This window comes from Pavona decussata, unplaced genomic scaffold (assembly GCF_977016875.1).
Source record: "Pavona decussata unplaced genomic scaffold, jaPavDecu1.1 SCAFFOLD_303, whole genome shotgun sequence".
Lineage (NCBI taxonomy): Eukaryota > Metazoa > Cnidaria > Anthozoa > Scleractinia > Agariciidae > Pavona > Pavona decussata.
The window spans coordinates 613,247-629,092 of record NW_028145699.1 but is presented as its reverse complement, the minus strand read 5'-3'; the positions used below and the strand labels follow the sequence as shown (position 1 = coordinate 629,092).

The following is a 15,846-nucleotide window of genomic DNA, read 5'->3' as shown; positions in this document are numbered from 1 at the left end:
GCTTACTGGGTACAAGGTTGGCGAAATTTCTAAAGCCCTTCTGGCGAAAAAAAAAAAAAAAGAAATCAAGGGAGGCTACCCTCAACCCCGTCGTGCCACACACTTAGACTTGCAATTGGCACTAGGGGGTTGGGTGTAGTAAGTGTGTGGCACTAGCCAGGGGGTTGAGTGTACTTTTGCACGCGCTTTGATCGCGTTTTCAAGGCGTTGTGAATGAGTCTTGAATGCGTTTTGACGCGTTTTGAGCACCATTTGTGTTGAAATTTCATTATAATTGAAAAGGAGATTATTAAAGATTGCATCAACAACAAGTTGTAAAATTTCAGTTTTTAACGAATAAACCCGAATTTTGCGCGAAGGCTTCAAAAAGAAGTTGCCATTAGAATAGTGGGACCCAGTGTAATATAACGAAAAGAGAAGTTACTCAACCTCATAGTTTTCACTGAGTTAATAACAGGAGGCGAAAATAACGTCTTGAAAATTTAGAATCGATTCGCGCTGGCGCCATTGTTACATAATCCATGCGCGCGGTACCCATTCGTTCCTGAGAGTTTGAGTTTTTACTTGGCCAAGAACAGAGAAGTTCAAGTGAACTAAATGATTGGCCGGAGACATAGACATTGTAGGCTTTCCAGAACTTTTTTTTACACTGTGATAGTATAAAACAATTATTTTCTGACGTAAATTAAAAAACTCCACGCGGAGAGACTCCAGCCCAGTAGTTCGGAAGCCAATTAACACTAAACCAACCTGGGGTTTTCGTCTCACTTGTTAAAAATAGTTTTGAAAGCTAATTTTAAGCTATTAAATGGTTAAAGAAGCGTCTTAAGACGCTTTCCAATTTTCAGAACTGGCCGGCTGGACTGGTCGGTCTGTAAATGGAAATAACCAATTTGAAGGACTGATTCTTAGAATTCTTCAAAATTACACAATCCGAGAGTAGTGCGTGCAGTTTTTAAGCAGTTAAGAAAAATGCCGGTCTGTTTTGTGGAAAAAGCTAGTTTTGCTTGAGGTGGAAATTTGTTTTTGAAAATAGATATTTGTTTTTTTTTTCCTGGAGGAAAAGGACGGGACCTTAGATCAATAATCCTACAGGTTGTTAGAATAATAAATATTTGCTCCCTAATAACGTCTGGAATATTGTAAATGCGTCAATCAGTCAATCATTAAGTTAAGCTAGCCTGACGTACACAAACACATTTAGGGGGTTGTATTTTTAGAAAATTAACACTACATTAAAAAGATCTTGTTCCAGTTAAGCTGCACAGACAAACTAAGCAGGATAGAGCGCCAACTCGTCTGATTATTAGAATGGCATTTCAAGTATAATTCAGGGATTATTTTTATATTGGAAGATAACTAGAAACAAGAGAGGATGATCCTCTCTTGTTACAATGAAATCAATGAATGAACGAACGAACGAACGAACGAACAAATCAATAAAGGAATGAATGAATGAATGAATGAATGAATGAATGAATGAATGAATGAATGAATGAATGAATGAATGAATGAATGAATGAATGAATGAATGAATGAATGAATGAATGAATGAATGAATGAATGAATGAGTTTTTTCGAACGCCGGAGTTTTTTTCCTGTACAAGACTCCACATCTGATGAAAAGCAAATGGCGATTTGGCTGCGAAAGGTCAGTTAATATAAACAAATCACCCACATAACTTGAAGCTAACACAACGTTTCACACAGACCTGGAAAATATGGATACTGTAACGTTTTACGTAAAATCTTTGTTAATGTAATATTCCATTAATAGAGAGGCGTTTCTACGTATACCTTTTTTCGATTGCTTGCCTAAAAAGTTCTCACTTCACTAGACATGTACAACGTTAACCAAGTATATAAAAGGGGAAAAAACATGTATATATAAAAGCCTTTGCATATCATTTTTGCTAAGCACATTCACAAAGCTTATAGACAGTAGTGTTAAGATGGCCTGACACTGCAACCGCAATGGCTTTGCGCTTTTGCTTGTGGCCGCTTTAAATAGCCAAAAACCAACTCGCGCACGACTTAAATGGATTAAGGTATAAGTAAAAGTTAGGAATGTCAATTCACGCATGAAATCACAGTTCAGTGTTCTTCAAAATCCTCACTAATTTATGTTTCCTGGAGCGGATACGGTCGCAATTTTGGCTTTAACTGGAATATTATGTGTATGCAGACCTGGTGTTTGACCTCGTGTATCAAACTTGATATTCACCCCAGGTTGGAATATCAGACAATGCGTGGAACCACCATAGTGAAACATACCGAGCTGGTCACCTTTCTTCACTCTATCCCCCTTTTTAACAGTGATTTTGTTGGAAGATGCCTCTGACATGCCGATTGATACGAAACACATCAAGCCAATATGAGGATTGTCAGCGTTGATGTACACAATTCCTCGGGCAGCTACCTGGACCAGGTATCCTTGTGACATGTTGGGTGACGAGGGGTCGTCCTGGATGTTGTGGGTTTGTGAGTAATAGGAACCCGGCACAAGTTCTGTTTTGTAAATGGTACCCGTCACAGGACTGTGCCATCGGTGATAACTGATGGCGCGCTAAGGAACGCTTGGTAGACGGTTCCACCATGAAATTGCTTGGCCAGGTCACTCATGTTCAGGATGAAATCCAAGGAGTATCGTTGACTCTTTATCCAAAAGTAGTCCCTCTCTTTTACGGCTGTAGATATCTGGAACGGCGCCGACTCACAGGCGTTCGCAACAATGGAGTCATCGGTTTGTCATGATGTGGTCGATAATTATTATCATCATTTGCCATGACCGAACCAGTTTTGTTCCTTCTGATACACTTGGCAGACGCAACTGTTGCCAAAACATTTGATGAAAGAACATGTTGATCTCGGGGTCGGAGAGAATAGCATTCTTCAAAGCTTCGACTGGTGGATGGAGACCGAGATCTTTATCTGTAGCGTTAGTAGCTGCAGATTGAAGCCCACCCATGGCTGTTCCTTCATCTTCAGTTGGTGGATAAAGAGCCATTATCAACTCTAACTTATCTTTGGATTTGACTTTGACCTCTTGGATCAAGTTGGCTAACCACTCGTCAATAACGTTCCTGTCGGAAGGAAGCCATTGACCAACACGAGGAAGTTGATCAACACGAGAGAGTCTACGTCGGGAGCTCGTGCTTGAGTAACATGTCCCCATTTTTGAGTGAAGATTATAATCTCTGGTTCGGTGCTCGTTTTGCTGTTAAATGATAAACAACTATCAAGTGTGTCTACTTTTAATAATTGCAATTTTGATTATTTACGCATGCGCAATTGAATCTGTAATGAGCGTGTAATTATTTTTGTTCTGTTATTTTGTCTGATATTTCAGTGAAAACAGATACTTGTCCGGATGTAAGGCCCGTTTCACACTGTCACCAAAATCAGGTTATTAAAGGAGTTTATTTTGAGGAATTGGTTTTGCATCCAAACGAATTTGTACGAATAAGAGAAAATTTCATTCGTTCACATGAACATAGTGTCTTGTCTGATGATCCAAAAATAATTTTAAAAAAAAGGAATGAGGACAAACTCAATGAATACCGCTTTTCAACTGTTGAACATAAACTTACAGAAGCATATCACGCAAAGATCACCCATCAGGAAGTTTCTAAGTATTCAAACCGCGAAAATTCTTGTTCATACATTTGTTACCTCGAAGATCGATACCTGTATAAAAAAAACTCTTTGCTTTATGGTAAAGCAATTTGTTCGTAGTTTTCTAATTTTACCCCCTTCATTTTTAAGGGCCCAATTATTTGTTTTTCCTGCCATTGTGCTCACCAAACTGTAAAGAGGAGATAATTTGAAACACATTCCAGAGTATTAAAATTCTGTCAAAACAAACCAAGGACACTAAATTGTTGTCTTACAAGATAAAGTGTTTGCTATAGTAGTTCCAGCGTACTTGGCGAGTTCATGGATGCAATGTGGTGCAAGTAGAAATCATGAAGGGGGTTCTGTGCTTTAATAGAGGAAGCAGTTTCAATAATTTGTTCTCGAACACAATAATTGCATATCGGGAAATAAGGTACTTTTGTACTAGGAGATTTTGAAACCAGGGAATATATATTTTATAAGATCTTCTCTACGATATAAAACCGGAAAAATGCCTTAGCTCTAGCTACCAGTCACACTTATGGCGCCATCTAAATTCGACTTCCTTGATGCTTCAGTGACAGGTCATAGGTTGATGGATAATTTTAGTACGTGGGTGGGAAACAGACGTTCTCAAGTGTGATGCCGCCAACATACCCGGAAATAAAAATTTAATTAAAGCTTCTTGTGGTTACCGTTAATGAATAGCTGTTCTTTCAGTTAGCAAAAAAAAAGATCACACAGAATAGTTTCAGCTTAAGGAAACACTTTGGGTCAGTTATTAAAAGACAGCTTAGACGGTGTTTAACAGAACCACGTTCTAAGCCATTTTCAATTTTGCCAACAGTCATATCTAAACATTGTCTGCTGCTGGCAGTAACAAGAAGGCTTGCATCCCAGACTAGAAAACTATTTATCTACTTAAAATAAACCAGTTATAAACAGATTAAGAGTAAGAGGCCCACTGATTGTCTTAAACCGAGGCCTAACTTGGACTCTGTTTGAATTTCTGGAGCAAAAGCTTGGTGTTCAGCTCAAAGTGTGACTGGCTGACTTTGAGAAAACAAAAATTGAGATTCTCAAACGTTAACGCTCCGCAAATTCGCGGTAACTAGGTCTTGAGGAATGTAATTTGGGCATGCCCAACATTGCTTGTGTACCATTTTCCTGAGGCATGAGGTTGCTAGGGTCGATAACAACTCAGCTTGTATTGCTTAGGAATGCTGTGACGCGGTTGGGAGCTTGTTTTGACAAATTATTTGAAATAACTAGTCTGAAACTAGCGAAAACAGTTCAGCAAGGAGGCAGTTTCTTAAGGCCGACAAACCGTTTTTCAACTGATGTTTAAGGATATTAAAAATTCCCAGTCTCTGATTAAGCACGGAACAGTGTATTTGGTTGTGATATTTTACATGTAAGTAGCTTCTTTCTTTGGGTACTAAGTGAAAAAATAAAGATTTGTAAGCTGGAGCGAAATTTGTAACGAGCGGCACTGAATGAATACAGAAAGATTTGTCATAATTTCCGTGTTGTGGTTTTTAACTAAACAACGAACCGGATGCGATTAATGTTGATTGGCTGATTACGAAAACCAATTCACACAGGTGGTTTCATAATCTCGTGCCCAGATCTCGCTCTGCAGTTTTGGAATCTCCCTTCCGCCTGACCGTGGGAGATCTGGGTACCAGATTGGTGGTTTCAGTGTTTTGGAGCGATTTAGCGCGATTCCAGTGAGCTTTAGTTCCGTTGCTTTTCTCTCTATATAGCGCGATTCCAGTGAGTTTTAGTTCCATTGCTTTTCTCTCTATATATAGAGAAAAGCAATGGAACTAAAACACACGGGAATCGCGCTAAATCGCTCCAAAAACCACATAGGAGAAAGAACAATGCAACAGACAAGGGAATTCAGGTAGGGATTTTTTAAATTGAAGTAGGAATCGTTTCCCCATACAAATCCTTATAATTTTGCCGTTACGCAATGGTCGCCGTGACGCTCAAATTACAACACTCACGCAAAGGTCACCATCCATTCTATATCTCTCATAGAGCTTGGCGTACCTGTGGCTTCATTGGAGAAATTTTCAAATGATAAGCGCTAATGTCGTTGAAGATTAGACAAGAAAACCAACGATAATTAAGCGAACAGTTTTGATGCTTTTAATTTGATGTACTTGTAAAACAGTTTGTATGTCTACACTAGGAGTATATTACAGGAAGCTGGAGACGAATCCTGTGGGACCTGGAGAAACCTAAACACAGGCAGCCCAAGCTCGCGTCACCAGAATGCGTGTAATTTATTAATTACTAGTGGGACGATGTCTTATGAAGGGAATGACAGTGATTTCAAAGAATGCCCGAAACGGTAAAATAGTCCCCAAATGCACTTGTAAGAATACACCAGAGGTGAGTCAGTTTTATTCATTTTATTCTATGAAAGTTAAATTTGGCGTTACTTAAGCTACAGAATTGACAGTAGTGTATTTACCATACAAAGTCTTGCATATAATGCCTTTAAATTCTCAACGGCTGCCTGTAACCCAATACCGCTTGCACTCAAAGGTCATCCTCACACTAGTAAATTATAGGCCTCATCACGGTTTTCGACGCCATTTTGACGGGTAGGCAAACAGGCTTGAAATAACAGTGTTTGTATGGAAATCCGATGTCAAATAATTTTCATAAAACATCGCTTCTGAAAAATTCATGAATTGGAAACTTTTGGCACTAGGAAGAGGATTTTAAGGAAAAAATTGGAGGGATGTAGCTGTGACAGAAAGCGTCCAGTCGTGTTTTGAACTTTCCATACATTTGTCTGTATAGCGAACCAGCCGCGAACTGCTACTAAAAATAGTTCGCGGGAAAAAATACAGGGAAATGTATGGAAAGTTCAAAACACGACTGGACGCTTTCTGTCACAGCTACATCCCTCCAATTTTTTCCTTAAAATCCTCTTCCTAGTGCCGAAAGCTTCCAATTCATGAATTTTTCAGAAGAAAATTATTTGACAACAGATTTCCATACAAAACACTGTTATTTCAAGCCTGTTTGCCTACTCGTCAAAATGGCGTCGAAAACCGTGATAAGGCCTATTATTATACGCTCTCTAGTGATGCAAGCTTGGGCTGCCTGTGGCCTAAATGACTACTTGGCCTGGCAATACGCTTGCTTGGCGGCACCGGCGCCAAGAAAAACTGCCTAGTACCATTCCACCCCACTCTTATGTGCCATTCCACCCCACAAGTCCCCACAAAATGCTGTAATAAGCAAAAAAAAAAAAAAAAAGGATATTTTGTCAATTTTTTTTTTGTGAATCCTTGATCCCCTTTCAAAAAATTCAGTGGGGATCATAATTTGGGTTCAGAATCATTTTGGTGACAGGATCATTTTGAGACTTTACATTAATAATAAGTTATGCAATAATATAAATTATATTATATTATATTATATTATATTATATTATATTATATTATATTATATTATATTATATTATATTATATTATATTATATTATATTATACAGTTGAACCTCTCCACAACGGCCACCTTGGGGACAGAAGAAAGTGGCCGTTGTGGAGAGGTGGCTGTTATGGGGAGGTAGGGGTGTAATATGACACCTTTTTTTCGGGAAGTACAACATGTTTATTGTGCCAATTAAGTTCATGCCTACTGTAGCCTATAATGGCAATCCAATCTTAAATAATATATACAGATAAAATACACAATAAAACGTAAATGAATCAAAATGTTAACAAGACTAAGCGAGCAAGGTTCGCAACATTCGCTGACTGCCTGTATTATTGTAGACAATTTTTGCTTACTGCAGCATATAAATGGAACACAATCAAAATACGTATATCATTAAAATGGATACAGAAACGTAATGTTCCGAAGACAAATGTCGATTACTGCATCAACTTATAAAAAAAGGTTTTGTTTTTACAAAAAAGAGCTGTACTGGCCGTTGTTGAGAGGTTATTTTGGCAGTTGGGGACGCACTTTAGTGGCCGTTGCCGTTGTAGAGAGGTGGCCGTTGTAGAGAGGTTTAAACAAGAGGTAATATATGGACTGTCCGCCGGGACAAAAAAAAGTGGCCGTTGTAGAGAGGTGGCCGTTGTGGAGAGGTGGCCGTTAGTGGAGGTTCGACTGTATTATATTATATTATATTATTTTATGATAGGAACAATAATACAAAGCTTACAAAAATTATAGCGCTTATTACAGCATCTCTTATATAGTGCTTTACAATAATAATTATTATGAAAAGCTAAGTTAAAAAATAGTACCCAAATACTCACAAATTTTATGCTATGCAAATTGTCAAGAATCCTTTGACATAGAGATATTTACAATAATTATAGCAAATAGTTAAAATAATAGTAACATTAGAAAATTCAACAAATAAAGAAGCTCATAGCTAATAATTTATGCTTTGCCATATTAGTAACCAGTTTCTTGATTTATTTGTAGCTACTAGATCTGCAAGCAGTCATCGACCACATGCCTGTTGTAATAATCTTAATTTACTAATCTTAATAAACAGTTCTTTATCTAGGTCCTAAATTAAAACTTGGAATTCTAGTTCTCTTGCAACACAACAGGTTCATCAAATTTTCTTACCTTCAAGAAACAAATGGACAAGTTTTTATTGAAATAAATTATTCTGATTTGTTTGTGCTGCACATGCATGTGAGACATTATTTTATATTTATTATGTTTTCAACAATAAGCCTGATGATTTCTTGAGGTCTCCTCGCCATATCTTTTTCAGTCCTTTTGTATAACATTATTGTGTTTAATATGGAAAAATATAAAGAATTAAAAAGAATAGAAGCAGACTAGCCTTTAACCCTTTAACCCCTAATAATTATCAAAGGACAAATTCTCCTACAGTATTATGTCTCCATCCTTTTCTTATTAGTACTGGGGAGAATTTATTAAAATATCAATTAAGAAACTTTACCTTGGGTGATCATTTCCTTAATTCTCATGAACTCAGGGGCTGAATAAGCATTGATATTACAAGGAGAAATTTGATGCTGATCACTGTTAGGGCTTAAAGGGTTAAGGGCCCATTCAATTTGTTTCTTGCCTTTGTCTTGCTCTCTCAGGCATCCTATATTTCAGGGAAAAAAAAAGGTTATTGGAAATGTATACCTCATTACATTGGATAATGCATTTCCAGGGATTTGATTGGCTTAGCCGCCATGGTACATGAGCCACTATACCATGCCTTTGTGACCATTAAATTGTCTTCTGTTTGTTCTTGCAAAGCAAAATTAGCAAGATCTAGAAATATTTCTTGATATTTTTTACAGCGGTTACCAATAACACGCGACCTACGGCATTCAAAAGAGTCGGATAAAGTTGCGTTTTGGTGGACGTCAATCAAACAATAGCCGTTGAAATTATTTTGAATTCTGACAAGATTCCAAGGTAGCCCGGCAAGAAACTAAGAATTTTACCTCGCTAAGAGAAGGTAAACTTTATTTAAATTGATTCTCGAGCCAGATCAAACGCAAATAAAAGGTTTTTTTGAATTAAACATTTCAATTCTCATTGCACGTGATAATTTACTCACTTGCACACATCGCTGATTTATTATCAGGTGTAGCGATTTCAAATGTTTCATAAAAAAATAGGGCTTCGTCTAAACAATGCCCATTTTTTATTTTTAGATAATTTGGCTTGGAAATCAACTTTCATAAAGTTTACCGTCCGTCAGTGGGTAAAACTGTCAATTTCTTGGTTCTGTTGCCTTGAAATGGTCTCAGAATTCAAAATAATTTCAACGACTTTTCTATGATTGACGTCCACCAAAACGCAACTTTATCGGAATCTTTTGAAGGCGATAGGTCACATGTTATTGGTAAGCGCTGTGATAAAACAATGATTCCACTCGCTCTTGCTGGATATCAGATGATTATAGCCAGCTTGGCGCTACGTACCTCATTGTGGAATAATTGTTTTTAGTAAATACCACACAAGTGAAAAGTTAGATTGATTGGCTAGCTCGGAGGTGATTACCCAAGTACTATTCACCTCCGAGCAGCCGAAGAGAAACAAGATCTTCCCGCTTTGCCACACTCACTTAAGAGGAAATTATTTCGATAAAATACAAAAATGGCAACAAAGTTTGGTTTGACGGCATTGCATGGTAAGTTATTTAATCTTTCAAACCTCATATTCTAAGGCGAAAAATAAAATACAATACATTGTTCACAAAAATTGTCGAGCACTATAATTACAACGTGACAACGAAAAATCTTATGTTTTGCGGCATGGTTCAACAACAGGACAAATTTTACACAACGATTGAAGAAAAGACACGTAGCAACTAAACAAGTGCATCCAGAAGTTTTATTTGTCAGCAAGAAAGCGAGACGGAATTTTCTACAATAAGAAATCCCATACCGCGAGGCACGCGAGATTTTAAAATTGCCCACCATTTGTTGGTATATTGTCAAAAATAAAGTAATTTTTGGTCCACTCCTTACTCAGCTTGTATGGTATATACTAAAACAATACGTGGGGTCTCAGAAAGTGATGGATATTTACCTTGCCGCTTCGCTCGGTAAATATCCATCACTATTCACCTCCACTTTGGTGAATGATTGTTAAATAAGTTATAATAATCATGGCAATTCAAAATTTTGAGGTAGGCCAGGCCCCATGGAGGTGGGGGGGGGGGGGGGGCCCATATAAAAAGTGATGGGGTGATTGTTGGAAATTTGAAAAGAACCCCTAATAATTAAAAGGTATCAGAATTGTGCTTTGTGGGCGTGCATGTCCAAGAACAATTTTTTGCCCCTCAATATAGGAGGTACCAAATCACTGCTGACTGATTTATTTCCACTCAAATTGTTGGCTAAATACCCTAAAAGGTACCACCATATCCCTGACTGAAGTCATTTAGATTTTAGCACTCTGAGGGGTACCAAACCACAAATTGTAACCCCTAAAAGGTATGGGAGACCAGGGAACAGAAAACTATTGACATTGATAGAAAGAGCAACTTAATGAAATTAGTAAAAAGGCAAAGTTTGACAGTTTTGTGTTTTAAAATAGCAAAGATGCAGCTCAGTAAATTCAGGAATTTGTGCAGTAGTCGGGGCTAGGGGTACCCTGTCCAAATGTTTACAGTCAATCCAGGTCACGCGTGAACAGTATTTCCAAGAATGAAATGAACATTCGAATTTCTCTTTGTAATGTCTGACGCGTGAATGGAATGTCGGACATTTCTCTGGAAATCGTTCTGAAAAAGACGCAAAAAAGATTCAAAATACTTGGGAAACAATTGTTATTCTTGAAATATTCAATTTTGCAATGTAAGGAAAAAATCATAGCTTCATACTGTCAATAAGCTAGGGAAATTTATACAGGAACTCTGAAATCTCGTTGGCGATTTTCAAAACTGACATGTAAATTTCAAAACTCTGTTCAAATTTCAAAAATATCGTTCACGCGTGACCTGGGTTGACTGTAATATATATCAGTAACACCATGATCTGTACTTGTAACCTGTGGAACTATTATGACTTGTAAATTTTAAAAAAACTTGATTTCTCACCCTGTGTTGTAAATGAAAGCTGCGGGTACCATAACAAGTAAGCCAACAACATGGAACCAAGAACTTGTACAGAAAGTAGGATTCCAGTGAAAAGGTTTCTCTTGAAACAGCATCCAGAATACAAACCCCAGGGGTGTGCACAGAGACTACAGTTGAAAAAAAATAAAAAGGAAACCATTAATTTAATTTAGAAGCTCTTTCCATAAAATGATAGGCCATCAGCTGCATATTCATGATGGCATCATTTGACTACATAAACTACCAGAATCCATTTAATTTTCCTTTTCAAATTCAATTTTGTAAACCCCAGTTGAGAGCAAAGAATAATATTATAGTTATAATTAGCATGAAACATATTAGGAATGAGGTTGCTTCTTTAATTCCCAGTTCCCATCCCTTCTCTCCCACTTTCCACCCCCTTCTTTCCCAATTTCTATCCCTTCAATTCCAGTCCCTATCCTTTCTCTCCTAGTTTCCACTCCTTCATTCTCAATTTCTACCCCTTTTCTCCCAGTTTCTAATTCCATGCCTTCATTCCCAATCCCAATTCCTATCCCTTCTCTCCCAGTTCCCACCCCTTCCCTCCCACTTTCCTCTTCTTGATTCTCAATTCCTACCCCTTCTCTCCCAGTTTCCACCCCTTCATTCCCAATTCCTACACCTTCTCTCCAAATTCTCATCTGCTTATTGCCAAGTTCCCACACCCTTCTCTCTGAATTCCTGACCCCTTTACACCCAGGTTTTTGCACCCTCCCCCTTCCACTAATCCACTGAACTCACCATAACTATTGCCAATAATGTTGCCCCTTCAGAATAGCGCAGTACCAATGCTGATCCACAGACCATCATGATATAACCGGTTATAAACAGAAATGCAAGTCCACCAGGAGACCAAGAGCATCCTTTTCCACCAAATACACACTGGAATCCAAAAGTCCAGCTGGAAGAAAGAAAACACCAGTGGATTTAAAATAAAGGAGGATCACATTAAAATATTATATCATCTAAAAGGTTGGGACATGTCTCATGTAGTTACTTTCCGGGACCAGAGAGGAAAGCTTATGTGGAATGTGCCTCAAAGAAATGGATGCAAGAATTGGGGGGGGGGGGGGGGGGGCTAGTTTGACTCTAAGGAGGGCAGCTCAGTACCATGTAGGAGGGAGGGGTGGGACTTGGGAGAGAATTAAACAGAGGGATGGGAGGGGACTTAAATTTTACCAAGGTGGGCTTTAGAGATGGAGGTGGTGGCAGGGGGGCTGGGGAGTTAGGGAACATGGGAAAATAGGTGAGGGATGAGTCTTACTTCATTCCAGGGAGGGAAGCAAAGTTAATTACATGCAGGTATTTTATGTTTTTGTGCACAAGTCCTGTGCAAGTGGACAGCTATACAAGCTTCAATTGTTCATGGTTTTCTTACTTCTGAATGAATTGCTGTATGTTGTTTGTATATCCAAATCCTGGGATAATGTCTGCCCAGAAAAGTATCACCACAGCAAGAAATTGTGATAATGATGTCCAAAACAGGACGGTTGCCAAGCTAGCTTGAGATTGGCCACTCCTTTCTCCCATTTTAACTGCTTTCTCTTCTAATATAAAAGAAATGGCTGAAATTCCCTTTGAAAAACAAAACAAAGCACAATTTAGGCTCAAATCATCAACAGCTGTTTGGGGACACAAGCCTGCCCTGATACCCCAGGGAAGCAAATCCTGGACCCACAAGTGTGGTGGAAATTAAGCTAAGCAAACTCCAGAAGAAAAAAAGAAAAGCCTTTTAACACTTTGGTACTTTAAATGTTGTAAAATTTTACCCCACCCCTGTGATTTCTGGAGAATTAAGGAAAAGCAGTCTTACTACTCTCCCTGCAGGATGGTGTGCTACTCCTTCATAGGATACCCAGCATGAATTGACTAATTGATTGAGCATTACTACTCCCCCCAGGATGGGATACTAGCCCTTCACAGGAAACCCAGCATGAAGTGACTTTACTATTACCCCTGGATGGGATACTGGTCCATCACAGGACACCCACGGCCATTATGAAGTGACTAGGAGTAATACTATTCCCCCTGGATGGGATGCTAGTCAATCATAGGATACCCATTATGAAGTGACTACGAGAATTAACTACTCCAACTGGATGGGATGCTTGTCCTTCACAGGATACCCATCATGAAGTGACTAGGAGTAATACTCTCCCCCCTGGATGGGATGCTGGTCCATCACCTGATACCCAGCAAGAAGTAACTGAGAGTATTACTACTCCCCCTGGATGGGATACTTGTCCTTCACAGGATGCTCCGCATGAAGTGACTAGAAGTATTACCACTCCCACCTGGATGGGATGCAAATCTATCCCAGGATTAAACCTAGCATAAAGCAAAAAGGAGTATTTTTTTTACTACTTCCCCCTGAATGGGATGCTAGCCTACCACAGGAAACCCAGTATTACTACACCCCCCCCCCCCCCCCGCCCATCCCACCCCCCCTTGATGGGTGCATGCTGATTTCCACAGTAGGCTGGTTAATATCTAGCAGCATTAGTTGGTTTCCCTTCTGGCTCAGACCAGCACATACCTATTCACTATTCATTTGCTTGGATGGAAAGTATTATCATAATGTAAGTGTTTTAGCAAAGACTATTCAAGTGCTGTTTCAATAATTTCCCTTGAACTTGAATATCAAAAATTATTGCTCCAGATATGCTCAATTTTGGCACAGAGAATGGTTGTCATGTAAGAGGCTGGCTTCTCTAATTAAAGCTTTAATGAGTGAGATCTGATCTACTTACAAATCCAAACATAAAAGCCATGGGCCATAATAGTCTTCCTGGCCCTGTTGCTCCTCCAAGATCACGATCAGTTGCTGTGCTATGATCAATCGATGGAAAGATTGTTGGAATTAGACAAATGAATAGACCCAGGAAAACAACAGCAGCAGATATCACCTTTCTTCTGGTGGCAATCTTCTTAAGAAAGAGAAATCTAGTGGACAAAAGTAGCAAATATTATGGGTCAGTCATTTACTTGTAGTCAAACCCTGATACACCCACAAATGGCAGTCATCACTGTAAAGGTCCAATACTCCAGGACCAAAGCCTGATTAAGGTAATGCTGGATTAATGTAAACTTTAATTTGAGTTAAACTACCAATCAATACTGATCTTCCCAAAAAATCTAAATTAGCCCTAATTTTTAACATAGCAAAATGAAAACCTCAATTAACTGTTAATCATGAACAATCCATACTCACCCCATGGAAGGTCATCCTAGGGGGAGGGGTGTCTTAGAAGCCAAAAGTTTAGAAGCAAAGTACGAAGCAAAACTGGAATTTCCTGGACGGGGGGGGGGGGGGGGGGGGTGGGTGGGAGTGCAAAACAAAAAACGGAGAGTTATCACTTATGGATATTTACTGGAACTGCATAATGGCAAAACTTTATGTGGATGATATGCATCTTTGTTGGAGTACAGGCTGCAATTTACGCACGTTAAATATGCTGAGGATCTTTGGTGTGAGTTTCCAAATTGCTTGGAGTTACTGATGGAGTCTTCAGGAATCGAACTCAGTGTACATTTGCACGTAAAGTTAATAGTACTGCATATTGGAATTTGTTTATCAGTTTCAAAATGAAGCCTTTTATTAGTCATGTTTGATTTGTACTGGTAACCGCGATTTCCACCCTGGTTATCGAGACCTCGGCGCGGTCAGAAAAAACCGAGATCACAATAGCCGTCAACTATATATAAGCCTGCCATCTCATCTGTCTCATATGAACACATCGAAAATTTAACAAAGGAAACCGGGCCAACCGGCCAGAAACTCTCTAATAACAGTGCAGGGGCTCATTTGAAGAGGAATTTCTACAGTAGTTTAATTACCTTAAAATCATTGTTATGGGAATGCTAAAGTTTCCAAGAATTGCTTGCAGGTAGGGTGGCGTTCTTTTTCCACTGCTGGAAAATACGATAAATACCGCGGAGACACCTTGGACGAAACCCACAGAAAGAAACAAACGACGGGAACTCCAGTCCGTCGTTACAAGGTATTTTGGGTAAATGCAGCCGCACAATAAAATCACAAAACCGAACACAATTACAAATGACAAAGCGGCGAAAGAAACAACAAAGTAGCTGTCCAGACTTGGTTTCCATTTCGCCGTTTGATTTGAAGTTGTACTTTGCGTTGTGCTGTCGACCCACAAAGGTAAAGTCACATATTGTGCTACTTGTCCCGTTACGACTGTGAATGCAAACGCAATTGTCGCGAAATTTCCCACAGAACAAAATGGAGTCGAAGTTCTCTCCCTAGAGCGTTGCTCTTGAGTTCCAAAAAGAGGATTGTTATCTGTAAATTCGGCGCTGGCGATGAGGGGCTCATTATCTTTCGTGAAACTGTTCGTGCTGTACACGTTGTTGTTTGACATAATTAATTGGCTCACAGGGTTGGGCACGCGAAAGAGGTAAATCGAAGCTACAGTGGAATTTTAAACAGACAAATTGAAGATATCGTTCTCGAAATCTCCCTGGCCGCCATTTTAATTTTCTCAGGTGACCTGTGAATACAATTTGACCTAATTTTACAACAGGTATTTGTGTTGACCTTTGTGACGTAAACTGTCAGGTAATTGTAATCGAAGACTAGTTTCAGCCGCTCGGGCCGGAGTCACG

At 39.0% G+C, this 15,846-nt stretch overlaps 2 protein-coding genes and 1 pseudogene across 2 annotated transcripts; all 3 read right to left on the bottom strand.

The window, feature by feature from the left end:
* Positions 1 to 1,986: 1,986 nt before the first annotated feature.
* Positions 1,987 to 2,745, bottom strand: LOC146454303 (uncharacterized; annotated as a pseudogene).
* Positions 2,746 to 2,749: 4 nt separating this feature from the next.
* Positions 2,750 to 3,281, bottom strand: LOC146454302 (uncharacterized; the record flags this gene model as incomplete). The annotated part of the gene is made up of 1 exon (XM_085095676.1): positions 2,750 to 3,281. A coding segment is annotated over exon 1 (426 nt), but the record flags the coding sequence as incomplete, so codon positions are not given.
* A 3,885-nt stretch (positions 3,282 to 7,166) lies between these two features.
* Positions 7,167 to 15,813, bottom strand: LOC146454301 (uncharacterized). Its single transcript, XM_085095612.1, has 6 exons — positions 15,058 to 15,813; positions 13,971 to 14,163; positions 12,599 to 12,795; positions 11,962 to 12,121; positions 11,182 to 11,327; positions 7,167 to 8,727 (listed from the first exon to the last, which is right to left on the bottom strand). Exons 1-6 carry the CDS (start codon positions 15,600 to 15,602, stop codon positions 8,688 to 8,690), a joined length of 1,281 nt encoding a protein of 426 aa, XP_084951738.1. The 5' UTR covers positions 15,603 to 15,813; the 3' UTR covers positions 7,167 to 8,687.
* Between the last annotated feature and the right edge of the window lie 33 nt (positions 15,814 to 15,846).